This window comes from Chelonoidis abingdonii, chromosome 17 (assembly GCF_003597395.2).
Source record: "Chelonoidis abingdonii isolate Lonesome George chromosome 17, CheloAbing_2.0, whole genome shotgun sequence".
NCBI lineage: Eukaryota > Metazoa > Chordata > Testudines > Testudinidae > Chelonoidis > Chelonoidis abingdonii.
The window spans coordinates 16,072,217-16,091,433 of record NC_133785.1 but is presented as its reverse complement, the minus strand read 5'-3'; the positions used below and the strand labels follow the sequence as shown (position 1 = coordinate 16,091,433).

The 19,217-nt window shown below is 48.2% G+C and overlaps 1 protein-coding gene across 1 annotated transcript in view; it reads left to right on the top strand.

Annotated features, from left to right (window-relative positions):
- DNAH12 (dynein axonemal heavy chain 12) overlaps nucleotides 1-19,217 on the top strand; it is a 178,206-nt gene that overhangs the window by 66,695 nt on the left and 92,294 nt on the right. The window contains 8 exon segments of the mRNA XM_075073319.1: nucleotides 5,765-5,848; nucleotides 5,943-6,131; nucleotides 6,737-6,856; nucleotides 13,659-13,727; nucleotides 13,729-13,820; nucleotides 13,822-13,842; nucleotide 14,114; nucleotides 15,310-15,464. Of these exon segments, the coding sequence (XP_074929420.1) occupies nucleotides 5,765-5,848; nucleotides 5,943-6,131; nucleotides 6,737-6,856; nucleotides 13,659-13,727; nucleotides 13,729-13,820; nucleotides 13,822-13,842; nucleotide 14,114; nucleotides 15,310-15,464 (731 nt within the window).

The following is a 19,217-nucleotide window of genomic DNA, read 5'->3' as shown; positions in this document are numbered from 1 at the left end:
CGTCATCGCTCTCGATCCGCGCTGGCCGCTCGCAGTCCCGTACCAGTCCCCATCAAGGTACCGGTCGTACTCGCGGACCGCTCGCAGGTCCCTGGTCGCTGTCAGGCACAATGCACCGGCTCACCGCTCCCGGCAGTTCATGTCACGTTCAGCACCGGCACGCCAGCACCGCGTCCCAGCACGTCACGCAGCCGATCTCGGCACGGCGGCTCTCAGGCACCGGTCGACCTCCGGCACCGGGCTGGTTCGTAGGTCCGTCGCCTTCACAGCACCGGCGGGACTCCCGGTACCGCTCCCGGCACCGCGCAGGGACGATTCTACTGCCTGCAGAGACGTTCCTCACACGCTCTCGCCCGCCGTGGCCATCCCGCCAGCCATCCGTCATCTCCTCTCATGCCGACAACGGCATCTTATGGAGAGTCGGACAATCAAGGTCCTCATCAGTGGCCCTTTTGGACTCCGTGGGCTTACCACCAGAGCCAAGGTAGCCACCATCCGCCGCCCACTCTGTTCTCTCCGACCATAGAGGACCGGAGTCCACGGCGAGCAGACCACCCTCCAGCGAGCATGGAGCAACCTCCCGCCCAGGACACGGACCAACAGAGCAAGCCATGGATGCCCCACAGGACCAAGAGTCTCTCCAAGACCCTTTGGTCCCTGGAGTCTCGTCCTCTTTCTTCCCCGGAAGAGGCTGTGGCGGGAACGGCTATTGTCAGGCCGCCGCCCTATCGACCTCAGGTCTCACCAGGACCTCCTACGCCGGGTGGCTTGAACATAAACTTACCTGTGGAGGAAGTTCCTGAGGTGGATGACCAGTGGTCAGTATCCTCTCAGCGGAGGCCCAACAAGGGTGGCGCTCCCCTTCATTCGTTCCATCCAGGCACGAGCCATACAATCTGGCAGACCCCGGCTTCGGTGCCTCCTACAGCAAAAGGGGTTGAGCGAAATATATATGGTCCCGTCAAAAGGGTATGAAATACCTTTATGTCCACCCTCCGCCTTGCTCGTTGGTAGTCCAATCCATAAACGAGCGAGAGCGACATGGCCAGCAAGCTCCTGCGCCCAAATCCAGAGAGCCAGGCGTATATGGACCTGCTGGGCAGGAAAATCTACTCTGCGGGAGGTCTCCAGTTCAGGTCGGCGAATCAACAGGCCCTCCTGAGTCGTTATAATATTTCAACACTTGGGAGGCAGTGGGAAATTTGCAGAGCTTGTCCCACAGGACTCCCACCAAGAGTTCTCAGCTCTCCTGGAGGAGGGGAAAAAGGTTGCGCAAAGGACTCCCTTCAGGCCTCGTTGGACGCCGCGGACTCGGCGGCTAGAACTCTTGCCTCAGGGGTCGCTATGAGGCGTATTTCGTGGCTGCAAGCGTCCGGTCTGCCACCTGAGCTGCAGTACACAATACAGGACCTACCTTTGACTGTCAGGGTCTCTTCTCCCAGAAGACAGACCCTCGCCTCCAGAGTCTGAAAGACAATCGCGTGATTATGCGTTCGCTGGGAATGCACACGCCGCAGACTCAGAGACGGTCCTTCCGTTCCCAGCCCCAACGGTCCTACCCCCACCTCGACCGAGCAGGACTTCTCCAGGAGGAGAGCCCATGGGACTTCTCGTAGGCGCAGTCTGGCCTCAAGGGGGGTAACAACTCCGGTCCCACCAAACCACCGGCGGGACCGAAAACCTAACTTTGAAGGTGCGCTCGAGAGCACCATACCAATTTCCTCCCAGGATCCCACTCAGTTCGCCAACCGCCTCGCTGCTTTTTTCCCTGCCTGGTCCCAGCTAACATCAGACCGCTGGGTCCTCAGCACGGTGGAATGTGGCTACCGTCTTCAGTTTATTTCGACCCCGCCTTCCCACCCTCCTCCTCGTCCCTCTTCAGGGACCCCCTCTCATGAGCAACTCTCCTACAGGAAGTTTCGAAGCTCCTCGCATTGGGAGCCATAGAGGAGGTTCCAGAGGACTTAAGAGGCAGAGGGTTCTATTCCAGATACTTCCTAATTCCCAAGGCGAAAGGCGGTCTCCGGCCCATCCTGGACCTACGAGCTCTGAACAAGTACATCAAGAAGCTCAAGTTCCGCATGGTGTCCCTGGGAAACATCATTCCTTCCCTCGATCCCGGAGATTGGTACGCTGCTCTCGACATGAGGGACGCATATTTTCAATCGCGATTTACCCACCGCACAGGAGGTTTCTTCGCTTCGTGGTGAATCGTCATCACTATCAATTTGCGGTTCTTCCTTCAGCCTCTCCTCGGCCCCTCGAGTTTTTACAAAGTGTATGGCGGTAGTCGCCGCCTACCTCCGTCGTCGTCGCATTGATGTCTTCCATACCTCGACGACTGGCTGATTCGAGGGGGCTTTCGAGGCTCAGGTTGACGCCGCATGTAGAGTTCATCAAAGATCTGTTCTCCCATCTAGGTTTAATCATCAATCTAGACAAATCCAATCCTGCTTCCTACGCAGAAAATAGAATTCATAGGTCGCTGCTGGACTCCAATCGAGCAACAGCCAGCTTGCCTCCTCAGAGGTTCCGATCTATAGTTTCTCTCGTTCAGGGCTCCAAGCCTTCCCACAACCTCTGTCCGCACACCGCCCTCGCTCTCCTTGGTCACATGGCTGCATGCACTTTCGTGACAAAGCACGCGAGACTACGCATACGCGCCCTCTGCAAGTCTGGCTCGCCTTGGTCTATCGGCCACGCAGGGATGCCTGGACATGATAATCACAATACCGTCGCACGTGCTGGGATCCCTCAACTGGTGGTTGGAACCCCACCCTGGTGTGTGCCGGTCGCGTCTCCATCCACCTCAACCCTCGCTGTCCTTAACGACGAACGCTTCCGCTCTGGCCCTGCTCGGTACACACCCCGGAACCCCCACACCTGGCCCATCCTTACCAAAGGTCTTTGGGTCCTTGGCCGGAACTCCAGCCTTCCACATCACATGTCGCCCTGGCTAAGGGCGGTCCGGATAGGCGTGCAGGCCTTTCGCAGCAGCCTCAGGGGCTAGTGTGCCATTTTCATGGACAACCCACAACGCCATAGTATTCACATAAAACCAAACAGGAGCGACACGATCGTCTCCCTTTGGCCAAGAGGCAAATGCAAGTGGGACTTTTGTATAGCCAGTCAATAGACTTGATAGCTCCCTTCCTCCGGGTCGGAACGGCCTCTACGGACCGCTGAGCCGGTCCGTCTCTGACAGCACGAATGCGTCCATCCGTCACGGACATCCTGCCTCTCTCTGCAGCTTCCGGAAGTGGGTTTCCCAATAGACCTAGTCGCCTCTCAACGAGAACAGAAGTTGTCAGGTTTCTGCTCCTGCAGGTCGCTCCCTGGGCTCTCTTCGGACACTTCCTCATTCCCTGGAAAGGTGTCTCCTTATGCCTTTTTCCACCCTTCCCTTAGTCCACAGGTCCTGACTCAAGCTACCACAGGACCAAGGCCAGCTAATCCTGATCACGTCCGCAAGGTCGAGCGCATTGGTTACTCCATTGTGCTCGACCTGTCCCTAGCCGACTCTGATACCCGCTGCCCCTCTACCGGACCTTATAACGCTGAGTCTGCGGCAGGCTTCGCACCCGACCTTCCGTCCTGCACCTTGACGGCGTGCTTCTGATTCTGGGTTAAATGAGTCTGAGCGCCAGTGCTCCAGCCAGGTCTTCGCAGGTCCTTTTGGGTAGTAGGAAACCCTCTACGCGGGCGACTATCTCGCTAAGTGAACGGTTCTCTTACTGGGTACGCAGCGTTCCCTGGTCCTAACGCGTTCCAGTCTCTGTTGTCGTGGACTATTTGTTGTATCTCAACTGCCAAGCGAGCCCTCTCTTCTATTAGGGTCCACCTGGCCGACAATCTCCACCTTCCATCCTGGAGAGTCCGGCACTTCCCTTTTCTCACCCAATAGTTTGTCCAGATTCCTTAAGGAGTGAGAGACTTTACCCTCCGGTTAAGCTCCTTCCCCTACATGGATCTCACCTGGTGCTGTCTAGACTCATGGCCCCCCCTTTTGAGCTGTTAGCCACCTGCTCATTACTCTACCTGTCATGGAAGACGGCTTCCTGGTAGCTATCACCTGCGCCAGACCGGTATCTGAGCTCCGTGCGTTGGGTGGGTAGACACCTTACAGCATCTTTCACAAAGATAAGTGCAGCTAGACGCACACCCAGCCTTCCTTCCGAGGTGGTCTCTGTCTTTCATATTAACTCAAGACATTTTTCTACTGGGCTTCTTTCCCGAAGCCACACGCATCCGCCGGGACCAGCAGCTACACACCTGCGATGTCCGCCGGCTCTTGCATTCTACATCAGCAGGACTAAAGCCTTCAGACACTCGCCCAGTTCTTTCATAGCAGTCGGAGCGTATGAGAAGGTCTCCTGTAATTCCCAGCGGATTTCATCATGGGTGACGTCCTGTATCCGGACGTGCTATGACTTAGCTCACATCCAATTGGCCGGCTCCACGCCCATTCTACTCAGGCTCAAAACCTCGTCTGCCACTTTCTGGCCAGGTCCCATCCAGGACATATGTCGGGCGGCTACCTTTACATCGCACTACGCGCTGTTGAGCAATCTAGAGACGATTGCGCCGTTCTGCTCAGCCGGTTCTTCACTTGCCGCAACTTTTCACTCCGACCGCCATCGCCCTAGGTAAGGCTTGGAGATCACCTACTGGATGATATGAGCAAGCACTCAAAGAAGTAAAGACGGTTACTCACCTTTGTAACTGTTGTTGTTCTTCGAGATGTTGTTGCTCATATCCATTCCACACCCGCCTCTTTCCCCTTGTCAGAGTAGCCAGCAAGAAGGACGAGGATGCCGTCGGGCCGCGAGCGGTTATGATATCAGGCGCCATAGCGGGCCATCCAGGGGGCAACCTAGCCGCCCACCGAGTGTGCTATGCTAGGGTAAAAGTCTCCGACGAACGTCCACGCGGCGTGCGCACACCTACTGGAATGGATATGAGCAACACATCTTGAAGAACAACAGTTACAAAGGTGAGTAACCGTCTTTTTCTTCTAGTTTATAAACATTTTCATCCATATTTTTCTTGTTGAAAAATAAATATGTAAAAAGCTTCAATAGTTTTGTGATGCTTACAGGAAGGGCAATGGGTCTGATTCACTTCTCACACCAGTATAAATAAGAAGTAACTCTACTGAAGTCAATATATTAATTAGTGTAAAGCTGGTACACCTCTACCCTGATATAATACGACTCGATATTACACAAATTTGGATATAACATGGTAAAGCAGCGCTCCGGGGGGGTGGGGCTGTGTACTCCAGTGGATCAAAGCAAATTCGATATAATGCGGTTTCACCTATAATGCGGTAAGATTTTTTGGCTCCTGATGACAGCGTTATATCGGGGTAGAGGTGTGTAAGTGAGAAAAATCAGGTCTGTGATTTTTATTAGTCCTTTACCTGTGATTTCCTCTTCTAGCAGGGTCTGAAAGATCAGTTGAGTCCTGTAATACAGCTACAATTTCTATTTCCTCAATTAATAGACAAATGATGTGAGTGGCAAAAGCACAGAATTTGGCCCAAAGAGAATAGAAATTGGTTACTATTTCAAATTATTGTTGTATGTTGCAATAGGTAATTGCTTGTCTTTCCCATTTACTATTGTAAACTTCACTCATTTCGATATGGAGATCATCCAAAGATAGAAACATATTAATATACAAGTGAAACAGATTGTTATTATATAAGATTTTGCTAATATTCATAACCATGGTTATTAAATTAACTCTTCTTCATATTTAGCTTTGTTTGATGAGTGGGGAAATCATCCAGATGTCTCCTCAGATGAGTCTGATCTTTGAAACAATGGACCTTTCCCAGGCTTCAGTAAGTTTAAAATGTAATCCATAATTACACAATCATACAATATATAATGATGCATGGGCGTGGTCTTAAAAGTGAATTTACTATTCTTCTTTAGCCAGCTACAGTCAGTCGTTGTGGCATGATTTATTTGGAGCCATTACAGCTAGGCTGGATGCCTCTTGTAACCTCTTGGTTGAACAGCTTACCTGAACCCCTGAGGCAAAAGGAACAGCAAGATCTTCTGCAAGAACTTTTTAACTGGTTAATACCACCAGCTTTAAGATTTCGTAAACAACAGTGCAAGGTATTTTTTGTTTTTATTTCGACCACAATTATTATGTTGATGTTTCCAGTCCACTCTCTGTGTCCTGTGACAGAATACTCAGCGATGGCCGTGGCAGATTTTTGCATATGCAGCAGACACATCTGATTTTGAGAGGGCAATTACTTTGCCCCAATTTGGAAAACTTGACCAAGAATATTAGGTGAAATTGTAGGTAAAAGATATTTAAAAGCTAACCATTATCGTAATGAGTGAAAAGTAATCTCACAGAAGTTTGAGGGGAGGGAAGAGGATTGTTTTATGTTAGGGAACGCATTTTATGTGATTCCCAACATGCCATACAATAAATGGTGCTCCTCATGCTGCACCTATATGATTGTATTAATTGTGTCTAATTTTTTAAAAGATGCATTATTGTCATAATCAATATTATAGATTAAGAGGGTGGCTTTTCAGGGACAGGACAAGGGGAAAGGATTTTGAAACTAAAAGAAAAACACTTGCCCCTAAGTCTTTTGTTTAGAGCCAATATATAATTTAATTGTTTTTCCAAAAGATATAGTAAGATTTGTGAGAAGTATTTAATACTGTGATATCAATCATTTTCCATTCTTTGTATCTTGTAGGAGCTGGTTCCCACAAGCAACAGCAATGCTGTAGTGTCTCTCAGTCGACTTTTTGAAATGTTACTTTGTCAAACTGTGCAACAGGATCCTACCAACAAAAACATCCGCACGTGGATTATGGTTGGTCTTTTACTGGATGTATTTTAATAAGGAAAAAAAACAAATAATTGGTAACAGGTCTCTTGCAAAATTAATCTCTTCATCTTGGCTTTCCTGCAATAAGTGCATCACACACATGGGCAAGCATACACATCCATACACTTCGTTTGCGCACACACACACACTTCTGCTAACTATTCAAGTTCACTTTAACTTGGTAGGTGTGTCATAGTATACTTCCTCAATTTGAACCTTAGAGTCCAAAAAATGAGGTACTAGCATGAAATCCTCTAAGCTTAATTACCAGCTTAGATCTGATACGCTGCCACCAATCAGGACTCTGAGTGCCCGATAAACTCTGGTCTCCCCAAAACCTTCGTTCCTGGGACCCCCAGATCCAGACCCCCTGGATCTTAACACAGGAAATAAACTCTTTCCCTCACTAGTGCCTATCCAGGCTTTCCCTCCCTGGGTTACCCTGGAAGATACTGTGATTCAAACTCCTTGAATCTTAAACCAGAGGCTTTCCACCTCACCCAGAGGCAATACAGTTTCAAGCTCCGTGAACTAGACAAAGGGATTCACTCTTTCCCCCTCCCTTCTCCCGGAGAGAGAGACAGAGACAAACAGAGAGCAGGGTTCCCAACTGGGGAAAAAATCAAACAGATCTTTAAAAGGAAGTTTTTAATAAAAGAAAGAAAAAAATAAGAAATCTCTGTAATTCCAAGATGTAATATTACAGGGTTTTTCAGCTTATAAAAACTGGAGAAAAAGCTATCTCCAACAGAAATACAATTTAACACACTTCCAGCAAATACACATGCAAATAAAAAAAAACCAATTAAAAAAACTATACCCGCCTTTCTACGTTTGTACTTACAAAATTGAACTAAAAGATTAAAGAGCCTGTAGGTACGTGTGGTCACTCTCAAAAACCAAAAAGAACAAAGCAAAACCCAAAAACCACAAACAAAGGTTTCCCTCCCTTGAGATTTGAAAGTATCTTGTTTCCTGATTGGTCTTCTGGTCAGGTGTTATTTGTTAACCCTTTCCAGGTGAAAGAAACATTAACTCTTAGTTATCTGTTTATGACAAGGTGAAAGAAGAGAGTTGAGAGACTGTTTTGTTGCTACTTTTCTAAAACTTGGGAGGTGCTCAAACACTACAGTGATAAGGGATTTATAAGTACCTAGACAGATATATTTCAACCATTTTCCTAGCTGTTGTCAATTAATTTAGAACATTTTGTTTTAACTAACTCGTGTTTTAAAACCAAGCAGCTAGCTAAAGGCAGGTGCATGATCACATGTTGGGTAAAGAATGATGTGCACGTGATAGCAATGCATTTGTCAGGTTGTACAGAAGTTTCCTAGTATGAGAAAAGCAATTTCTGAGGCATATATTAATCTTAAAATGTTCTTTAGAGATTGACATGAATAGAGAGCTCCAAAATGAATATCAGTCTGAAATGATGCTTGGGATCTGCAGCTATTTACAAACTGCTTATGCTTTGCTTTACTGTCTTATGGTCTTAGTAGAATCCATACATGAAATTAATCCCTGGTGCAAGGGGCACCACAAAGTGCTTAAAAACTAAGCCCACATAAGGGCTCTGCTGGGGTCTGCTAGATGAGTGACCATGTTGTGGAGTAGCCTCAAGACTGGCCCATGCAGGGCCAGTTCAGAAGCTCACTAAGGAGATGGGCTGTGTGAGTGGGCTGTGGGTGGGGTCATGGATCCACACCTATGTTGTGCCCCACACAATTAACATGAAGGGTTGTGTCTGTTGTTCCTGTGGGACAGCACTGAGCCCTGGCCCTGGCTTGATAGAGGAGTACATTTCAAATCCTGCACTTCACTTATATAGAGCCTGACTACTCAAGCTTTATGTAGGGGGAGTGAATTTCACTCTTGAGACTATTTACAGCATCACATATTCATATAAAGTCATCAGGGATTTGATATCATGTTTTATTTGTGCAGTAGAATGTAGTGAATTCTGTGTTGAAGAATCTCTGGCCTGGTTTACACTACGCGTTTAAACCGATTTTAGCAGCATTAAACCAATTTAACACTGTACCCGTCCACGCAACGAGGTCCTTTATATTGATATAAAGGGGTCTTTAAAATGGTTTCTGTACTCCTCCCCGACGAGAGGAGTAGCGCTAAAATCGGTATTACCATATCGGATTAGGGTTAGTATGTCCGCATCGACCGTATTAGCCTCCGGCGGTTTTATCCCACAGCTGCACCATTTGTGACCACTCTGAACCAGCGTCTCAGCTTCTGATTCACTGGCAGGTAGACAGGAAAAGCCTCTCGCGAACTTTTGAATTTGCATTTCCTGTTTGGCCAGCGTGAGCTCTGATCAGCAAGGTGACCACGCAGAGGGCATCAGCACAGGTAACAATGCAGTCTCCGAGCATCGAAAAGAGCTCCAGCAGGACCGCATGCATGGGAGGTATTGATCTATCGCTATAGTGAGGAAAGGATTCGGTGCTAACAGAACTTCCATTCCAAAACAAATGAAAAAAATAATTTAAAAAAATTTCCAGATATGATGGAGGAAAGCCACACCAGGGGGACTCAGTTAGCAGGCAGAGTAGAAAGTAAGGAGTTCAGACAGCCTACAGAAAAACCAAAGGAAGCAAACGGAAGGTCAGTGCAGGACCCGAAAACATGCCGCTTCTACGCGTAGCTGCATGCAATACTCTGGGGGGGCCCCACCACTACCCCACCCCTGATGCCCTGCTTCCTAGGTGGGGTATGGGTAATCTCAGCAAGCCTGAGGATTCTGTGGCGGGAAGATAGAGGAGGAAGAAGAGTAGGACGAGCTTCAGAAAGCACTGAGCACTCCTTAGTCCCACAGCCAGGAGCTTTTTCTCGACCCAGCGTAATTCCTCCCACCCTCCCAAGCACTGAGCCCAGACAGTGAGCATGGAACGACCTCTGGTGAGTGTACATTTGTAAATATAAACATGGTTTAAAAGCAAGTGTTTTTTAATGATTGATCTTGGCCCTGCAGGACTTGGGATGCATTCAGCAGGCCAGTACAGTTATGGAAATGTTTGACGTGAACAATGTCTGGGATGGGGCGGAAATCCTCCAGACATCTCCATGAGTGGCTACCTGGGTATCTAAAAGCCTTGCAGAAGATTTCTGGGCAAGGAAGCCTTATTCCGATTTCCACCATGGTAACACTTTACCACGGCCGCATGTAGCAAGTAATCGGTATCTTTCATGAAAGCATAGAGTGCGGATTCCCAGTGGATGCGGCATTCAAAGAAACAATCCGTTCTTATCTCGCTGTGTTATCCTTCAGGGATGAATCATTCATGGTTAACCGGTTGGAAATCAGGAATTTAAGTAGGACGGTATGGCTTCCTACGTGGGCTGTTTGCCTGTTGCTTAAAGAAATCCTTCCTTGCCACGTAGCCAAGTGGGGGAAGGCATAGCGCTGACTTTTTTGCATTTTGGCTATCAGGATCTTACCCTGAAGTACAGCCACGTGGTGGGGTGGGGACGGTGCATAGCAGTGATCTTCCATGATCCAGCCATGGGTGGGGAGGGGTAAAGCGTCATCCACAAGAATTGAGCGGGGGTAGCTTCTGCTGCCTGCATTTAACAGAAAGAAGCATCACATGAACGCGGATTGTCTTGGTATTTGGAAGAGAGGGCACATGTGTCATATGAGCTGCAGAAGCCGAAAGAAATGGCTTACCATGCCGCATGCAAGCTGAATTTTGGAGCCCAGACCTGCTGTCTGGAAGATCTGAAACACCCAGAGCAGCAGGCACTCAATATTAAGATGCAAAAGCGACCCTTGATAGTGAAATCACATGTGCTTAATGTAAGGTGATAGTGTTGTCTGTGAAAGAGTATAACCATTGTTCTGTAAATGTATCTTTTTAATACTTCTCTCCCTTTTTTCCCTCCCTCATGCAGCTGCACATTTTTCAAGTCCTCCCTACTCCATCCTGAAGGCTATCTCAGATAAGGCGGAGGAAAAAGAAGACATGAGACGAAATGTTCGTGGAAATCATGGAAAACCTGCAATGAAAAGAGCTCATCTGAATGAGTGGAAGGACATGGTATCAAAGTTACAGGAAAGATGCCAGTGAACGTGAGGACAGGAGGGGCACCAACGTGAGGATAGGAGGGACACTCCAGATGGAGGGAGACGCTTGGTGAGAGCGTGGCAGGAAGATCAGAGGTGTAGGCAGGAAGATCAGCTGGTGGCGGGATGCAACACTGGGGCTGCTGCGTGATCAAAACTGATATCCTCTGACATCTGGTGGAGCTTCAGGAACGAGCAGCAGGGGTCACAGAGTGCCGCTGCAGCCCCTGTGTAACCACCCTCACCACTCACCATGTTCCATAGTCTTCCTCACCCAGACATGTAGAATGCATGGGGGAAGGCTTTGTGCACCCGCCCACTCCACCCCGAGGACAGCCCAACCAAAAGGCTGTCATTACATTGAAATGTTTTTAGTGGCCTTTTCCTTCCCTCCTATCCTCCTCCCAAAACCACACCGAGGATACCTTGTCAGTTCTCTCCTCTTTTTATAATGACTTTTTAATAAAGAATACATGACTTTTAAACGATAGTGGACTTTATTTCCTTAAGCAAGCTGTAATCGAAGGGAGGGTGGGTTGCTTACAGGGAATGAGTCAATCAAGGGGGGGCGGTTCATCAAGGGAAACACAACACACAACAGTCCACACCGTACCCTGGCCGTGAATGAAAACTTTTCAAGCTTCTCTGATGCGCACTGCTTCTGGTGTGCTCTTCTATCGCCCTGGTGTCTGGCTGCACGTAATCAGCGACCAGGTGATTTGCCTCAGCCTCCCACCCCGCCATAAAGGTCTCCCCCTTACTCTCACAGAATGATTGTGGAGCACACAGCAAGCAGCAATAACAATGGGGACATTGGTTTGGCTGAGGTCTGAGCGAGTCAGTAATGTGCACCAGCGCGCCTTTAACGCCAAATGCACATTCTACCACCATTCTGCACTTGCTCAGCCTGTAGTTGAACAGCTCCTGACCACTGTTCCAGGCTGCCTGTGTATGGCTTCATGAGCCATGGCATCAAGGGGTAGGCTGGGTCCCCAGGATAACTACAGGCATTTCAACATCCCCAACTGTTATTTTCTGGTCTGGGAAGTAATTCCCTTGCTGCAGCCGTTTAAACAGAGTAGTGTTCCTGAAGACAGCGGCGTCATGAAAACCCTTCCTGGCCATCCCACGTGGATGCTTGGTGAAACGTCCCTTGTGATCCACCAGTGCTTGCAGCACCATTGAAAAAGTACCCGTTTGTGTTTACGTACTGGGTGCCCTGGTGCTCTGGTGCCAAGACAGGGATATGGGTTCCATCTATTGTGCCCCCCCACAGTTAGGGAATCCATTGCAGCAAAGCCATTCCACTATCACCTGCACGTTCCCAGAGTCACAACCTTTCGTAGCAGCAGCTTAATGATTGCTTTGGTTACTTGCATCACAGCAGCCCCCACAGTAGATTTTCCCACTCCAAATTGATTCCCGACTGACCGGTAGCTGTCTGGCAGTTGCAAGCTTCCGAGGGCTATTGCCACTCGCTTCTCCACTGTGAGGGCTGCTCTCATCCTGGTATTATGGCTTTTTCAGGGCAGGGGAAAGCAAGTCACAAAGTTCCAAAGAAAGTGCCTTACGCATGCAATGCGAAAGTTTCGCAGCCACTGCGAATTGTCCCACACCTGCAAAACTATGCGGTTCCCACCAGTCTGTGCTTGTTTCCCGGCCCAAAATCAGCGTTCAATGGGTAGAACCTGCCCATTACCAGCAGGATCTCCAAAGCGCAGGGGCCCGCGGTTTGAGAGAATTCTGTGTCCATGTCCTCATCACTCTCGTTTCCCACGCTGCCGTAGCTGCCTCCTCCCTCCTCACTTGGCTTTGCAGATTTGGTTCATAGCATCTGGTTCGCATTAGACTGCACCAGAATGCGTGAGTGTTTACAACGCCACAATGCAGTATTGACTGAGCAGGGTCCATGCTTGCCGTGCTAATGCGTTGCACAGTTCCAGGAAAAAAGGGCACCGAAACAGTTGTCTGTGCTTCCAAGGAGGGAGGTGAGGCTGTACCCAGAACCACCGCGCGACAATGATTTTTTGCCCTATCAGGCATTGGGATTCACGCATCCAGCGGGGAGCGCGACTAGGAATCGGGTACACCCAAATTGGGCGGGTTTTTGGAGATTGGTGGGTTGGGATGCTAGGATATGTACCTGGTGCACACTCAGAAATCGATCTAGCCTTGGACCATGGACGCCACCGCCGGAATAATGTGCCTAGTGTTGGCTGCGGTCACTGACTTTATACAATCTGTTTACAAACGGTTTATGTAAATTGGAATAATCCTGTAGTGTACGTACCTCCGTCTCTGTTCTTTCAGTCACATCAGTACTTAGATGCCACGGTGGATAAGTGTGGTTCTTCTCTGGCTTTCTCCTCTAAAACAGACACATAACCCTATGCCCAAAAACAAAACTCTAGTCCTAGTCTTTGCAATCAAGGAGATCCCTCAGTACACATGGCTCAGTGCCCTCATTTGGTCATCCTCATTGTTTCCAGGCTGTCTCACTACCACAAAACGGGCTAATTGCTTCTTCGCTGAACCTGAAAGAAGAGACTTATCCTTACTAGATTTGTACTGTCTTAGGCGCAAAGACCCACATGATGGCCACCCATTAGCACTTTTCAACAATAGTATTCTGTAGTTTTTGTGTTGATCAGACATACAGTAGTTATCATTTATGAATGGTAAAGTGTTTATCTCCTTGTATCACAGGCTTGCTTTGCTTTCTCCATGGTTTGGTCCGATTGGTGGACAACTTGTGACAGTGACAGCCACATCCTTTTTTGATATCTATTAGAGGGATATTCTGCAGGAAGTCTGAGGCTCTCCAGTGCCAGCAGCTGTGGGATAATGGACTGTCCTTGATGAGAAGAGCTGTCACTGACTATATGTATGAGTATGAGATTTACTGATTGCTCATTTTAGAGTAGTTATAGGTGGCTGGCTACACTTGGCAGTTGCAAGCGCGTGGTGAGGGGTTCCAGCGCTGCAACTTACTCGAGTGTCCACACTTACAAAGCTCAGCCAGCCTGCTAACTCCTGGCTGCAGCGGCTGGCTGGTATGCCTGTTGCTGGATTGTAGGAATCCCAGTGCTGGTGATGCAGCCGCTTGCTCCATTCAGGTGTGGACACTCTCCCCAGTGCTGTTATTGCCTCCAGGTATTAAGAGTATCCCAGAATTCTGTCTAACAACAAACCGAGTTACTCCCCCGGAGCTACCAAACACGTCTGCTCTTTGCTCCAGCAGCGACGAGCGAGGACTGTGGAATGTTTCACAGCGTGTTTGCTTGAGAGAGACAAACAGCACGGGGCGGGGGGAGCTCACTCGGAGAAGTTGCTTAGTCTGGTCTGACAGCCTTTTGAATTTAAGGTGATTGAGAGAGGGGTGGGGGAAATGCCAATTGCAAGCAGGGAGCTGGCACCAAGTGTCTGCCTCCAAAAATCCGCTCTCTCTGTCTCCCGACGCCCTGTCGACACTCACCCCACTCCCTCTTTTGAAAAGCACGTTGCAGCACTTGAACGCTGGGAGTAGTGCCCACAATGCACCATCACCAACAGCGCGCAAATGCTGCAATATGGCCACATGCAGCGGCTGGTAGCTGTCCAGTCTGGCCTCACCAACTGCAGCGCTGTTCCTATACAGCTGTACGACCACAGCTGTAACTCAGGCTGCAACATTAACATTTCCAAGTGTAGCCATACCCTCGATCTTTAAAATCTAAGAGAAGAAAGCAGCTAGGTGGAAATGTTAGCTTCTTAGAATCCTTTGGGAGCAGGATAGACTGGCTTTAATGGGAACAGGATTGGGCCCTTAATGGAGTAAATGAACAACTATTGGTTGACAATAAATTTATTTTATTTAATAATCAGTTTTTCCTTTAAAAAGAATTAATGCACTGACTTTCTAAACAGAGCTTTTTAGTAAATGTCTACCCAGTCTACATAAGGCCTGTCTAGACTGTGCTGCATTTCAGTTCAGCTGCAGCTGAGGTCCTTGGAGTTTTTGAGTTTCATACAGAGGAAAGCACATGCTTAAAATTTAAGCATGTTCATAGACCTGTTGTCTTCAATTGAACTATGCATATGCTTAAAGTTAAGCACATATGTAAGTATTTTCCTGGATAACAGAGTCCTGGAGAGGTAGAGGAATGAAGGAGATCTGAACTTTCATTTCTAAAATGATCCTCCATTCCTTTTAAAGTTTCATCATCACTTGTGCAATGAGAAAAATAAATATATAAGCACCTGAAATATTTAATATTACATTAACTTGTAAAAGAATGAAGTGCTTAAGAAAACCTTTTGAACATATTATGTCAGCACTGTAGTTTCCACTGTAATTGAAATCTGTATTTCTTCTTAGTTGAAAGGCAAAGGACGCTGGGTGCATTGGAATGAAGCCATTAAAAGCATTAAATATAGTGATGATAAAAATGTTAAGATTCAAGACCTCATAGTCCCAACGATGGATACAGTCAGATATACCTATCTGATGAACTTATGCATTGCCCATGGAAAGTAAGAACATCTATTTCATGCAAAACGTTGAATGATTTCATTGTTGTTCATATAGCACCTAGGGGTCTTTCTGTTGACTTTAATACTTCTGTATCAGGCCCCCAGAATTTATCAATATTAGAATATACTGGTCTTGGCCCATTAGACAACAAACAAATGTCTGATTACATTCTTTCTATACAGTTTTTAGTTTTAAAGTCTTTGACTTCTTATAATCCAGCATTCAGTATATCCATCCCACACTGTTCTACTGATACTGTTAGAATGGCTGCTGAGATTTGGTGCCTCCTTTTTTTTTTCTTTTAGAATTACATTTCTCTTACTTTTTCTTAAATTAGTCATGAGTTAAAGATGAATTCGTTATGAATTAAATGATTAGGACGTGCAGGAAAATGAAACAGATAATCCAGGGATGGATTTTAAAGCAGAAAACTGCAACTTCAATAGCTTTTAAATTTAAAGGGGAGGTTCTTCTTTGAGTGATGTCCCTATGGGTGCTCCACTGTAGGTGCGGCAGTGCCCCCTGTGCCTGGGATCGGAGATCTTCATCAGATATGCCTGTTGGACTGCAAATGCCTACCTTCCCTGTCTTGCATAGTGTGCAGCACTCTGTATATACAGTGCTGCACAGTCCAACCACCCCCCAGTTCCTTTTCTACCACCTTTGGTCTGAGACAGAACCTGCAGCAAAGCCTACTTGTCCTTTTTGACATGTTAGATAGCACCTTACCTGTTAGTTTAGTCTATATGTGTGTGTGTGTGTATATATATATATATAATTTTTTTGCTTTTATGCATTCTAACCTCCTCATTAGTTAGTTTATATTTTGTTTTTTTCCCCCCTGACTCCTGCCCTTCCCCACTGGGGAGCTTTTTCCTCACCCTTATGCCTGGCTCTCTTAGGTTTAAGAGGTGTGTAACTTGCCGGATTGTCTTCCTGGTAATGGACGGTCACCCACAGTGCATTCACTGCCTGGGGGAAGGACACATCCTACAAAAGTGTGCTCATTGCCATGACCTCACTGCCAGGGCCAGAAAAGACCGGGACAGTTGGTTGCGACTTCTCCTCCTGGAGAAATCACTGCATCCACCATCGGACCCTGGCCCGGACACTACCCCTCCATGGCCCTCACACTCCACTGGGTCATCTACTGACTTTCATTTGCCTCATCCTTTAAAAAGAAGTCTTCTCTTCCTCGCTCTGACGGAAGAAAAACAGGCTCCCTCATCACCTGCTGAGAGACCGCCTGCTGGAACGCCATCCCCTGCAAGGCTGGTTGCCTCGACATCCTCAGAGATGGGACATAGCTCCAGGGCCCATCTGAGTACCTCCGTTACCAGTGCTCACCAAAAGTCTAAAGACCCTAACCAGGTCTCCAGCCCGCGGTACCATCTCTCAGTGTTAGAGACCGAGACACAAGACCTTTGAAACTGGTGCCAACTGTGCCAATCAGACCTACTTGAAGCAGTGTGGTACCAACTAAATCGCTGGTAGTGATAACCCTACTGCTGCTGATGTCCTTTTTGGTATTGAGCAAGCCCTTGGCACTGAGCAGGTCTGCCGCACTGAGCAAGCCCTTGGCACTGAACAAATCTGCCTCACTGAGCAAGCCCTCGGAACCAAGCAGGTCTTCCACACTGAGCAAGCCCTTGGCACTGAACAAGTCTGCCACACTGAGCAAGCCCTTGACACCAAACAAGTCTTCAACTTCTTCTGCTGGCTGCTCAGGAGAATGTACCTCTCCCTCGGCACTGATATATGTGCCAGTGACAATGATGCTCTTTCTTCCTCCCCAAGAGTTTAGATACCCCAAAGACGTATCTGTCTCTGATGTGTCTGAGTCACCACTTCTCAGACATGACATCCCTCCACTTCCATCCTCTTTGCCAGACATCTCATCGCTCCAACCTTTCCCCTCCAAGGATGACACCTCTGTTCCCTAGTGTTGCAGAGGAGGAAGAGGAGTACTCCATCCCATCCTCACACTTGAGACAGGCTCAAATTCCTCCTCTCTACATCCTACCCACAACCCACCATTGGACAAGAGCCCTGGTATGGACCACCCTCTATGCAGCCCCACATGCAACTCCCTCAGCATTGGCCATGTTGAGATCCTTGGGCCACGTACAGAGCACAGAAGCCTGCCAAAGACCAAAATCAGAGGCCTCCACCTTCACCTTCTCCATTGATCTCTTGACCACCAGAGGCTGAGCCTTTCCTTATGGTGGATGAGGAGGAAGAACGAGGAGAAAATTCCACCACCACTCCATTTAGCCTCATCAGGAGAAGAAGAGGAGAGCATGCCTCCACCCCCTACTACAGCTGACGACTTCAAACATTTCCAGGAGTGATTTTGCAGGATTGCAGACTCCCTCGCGTTCCTTTGGAGGAAGTAAAGGACCAACAAAATAAGCTGCTTGACATCCTGCACACATCCTTCTCCTCAAAAATAGCCCTCCCTATCAATGAGGCCCTTCTCGATGCTGCCAACGTGCTCTGGCAGACCCCAGCATCCAGGGGTGAAAGTAACTTAAAGGACTTACCAGTACTCCAGAGTCCTTAGGAGGGGCCTCTACTGGAAGAGGCGGGGCCTTTAAATCCCCAGGCACTTTAAATCAGGATTTAAAGGGCCTGGGGCTGGAGCTGTGGTAGCAGCAATTGGGAGCTCCAGGCCCTTTAAATCATCCCTGGAGCTACCAGCTGCAGAGGCTGGGTGCCCTGAGGGTGATTTAAAGGGCCCGGGGCTCCAGCTGCTGCTACCACAGCAGAGCCCCAGGCACTTTCAATCACCATCAGAGGGGGCCCCGGCCTCTGGCAGAGCTTTAAAGTGCCCGGGACTCTGCTTCAGTAGCCGCTACCACCCTGGGCCCTTTAAATCATCCCCAGAGCCCTAGCCACTGCTGGGAGCCCCAGACCCTTTAAATTGCTGCCAGGAGAAGCCTGTCTGCCCCAGTACGGCGCACTGGCTCTTGCCGGTATGCCGTACCAGGGCATACCAGCTTACTTTCACCTCTGCCAGCATCCATCCCACTGACTTGCAAGTGGATGGACAAAATATATTATATTCACACAAAGGACTTTGAATTTCTGTTTTCTCACTCCACCCCAAATTCCTTGGTTGTCAATGTTGTGCAAGAAAAAGGACACCAATACCAATCTCGACCTGTCCATCATGACAGAGACTGGAAACAGTGGAGCTTATTCGTCTGCTACTCTCCAGTTCCATTTATTCAAATACAATGTTTTCAAGGCCAAGTATAATTACACCAACTACTCTAAAATACAGGAATTCTGTCAAGACCTTCCTGATGACAAAAAAGAAGAACTCCGGGCACACAAATGTGAAGGACAGCTTTGCAAGTCTCTTTGGACTCTGTGGATACTGCTGCCCGTTCCATCACAACCACCATTGTCATGAGACAGGCACCATGGCTGCACTCTCAGGCTTTCTGAAGGAGATACAAACCACCATTGAAGACCTACCCTTTGAGGGCTCTAAATTATTCATAGTGTGTACAGATGACTCCCTATACTCCCTTAAGGACTCCCAAGCAACTCTTTGTACTCTGGACATTTACACTCCAGCACCAAAGAGACGGCCAGGGAAGTATCAACTTCCTCCATGAGCCCCACCACTGCAATACACTCCCCAGGGACAAATATGATACCCAGCAACATTTGACAGAAGCCCCCTGCCAAATGCAGACATATGGCTCCACAGAGGGCTACTTCTCATGCACCTCCAACCAAAC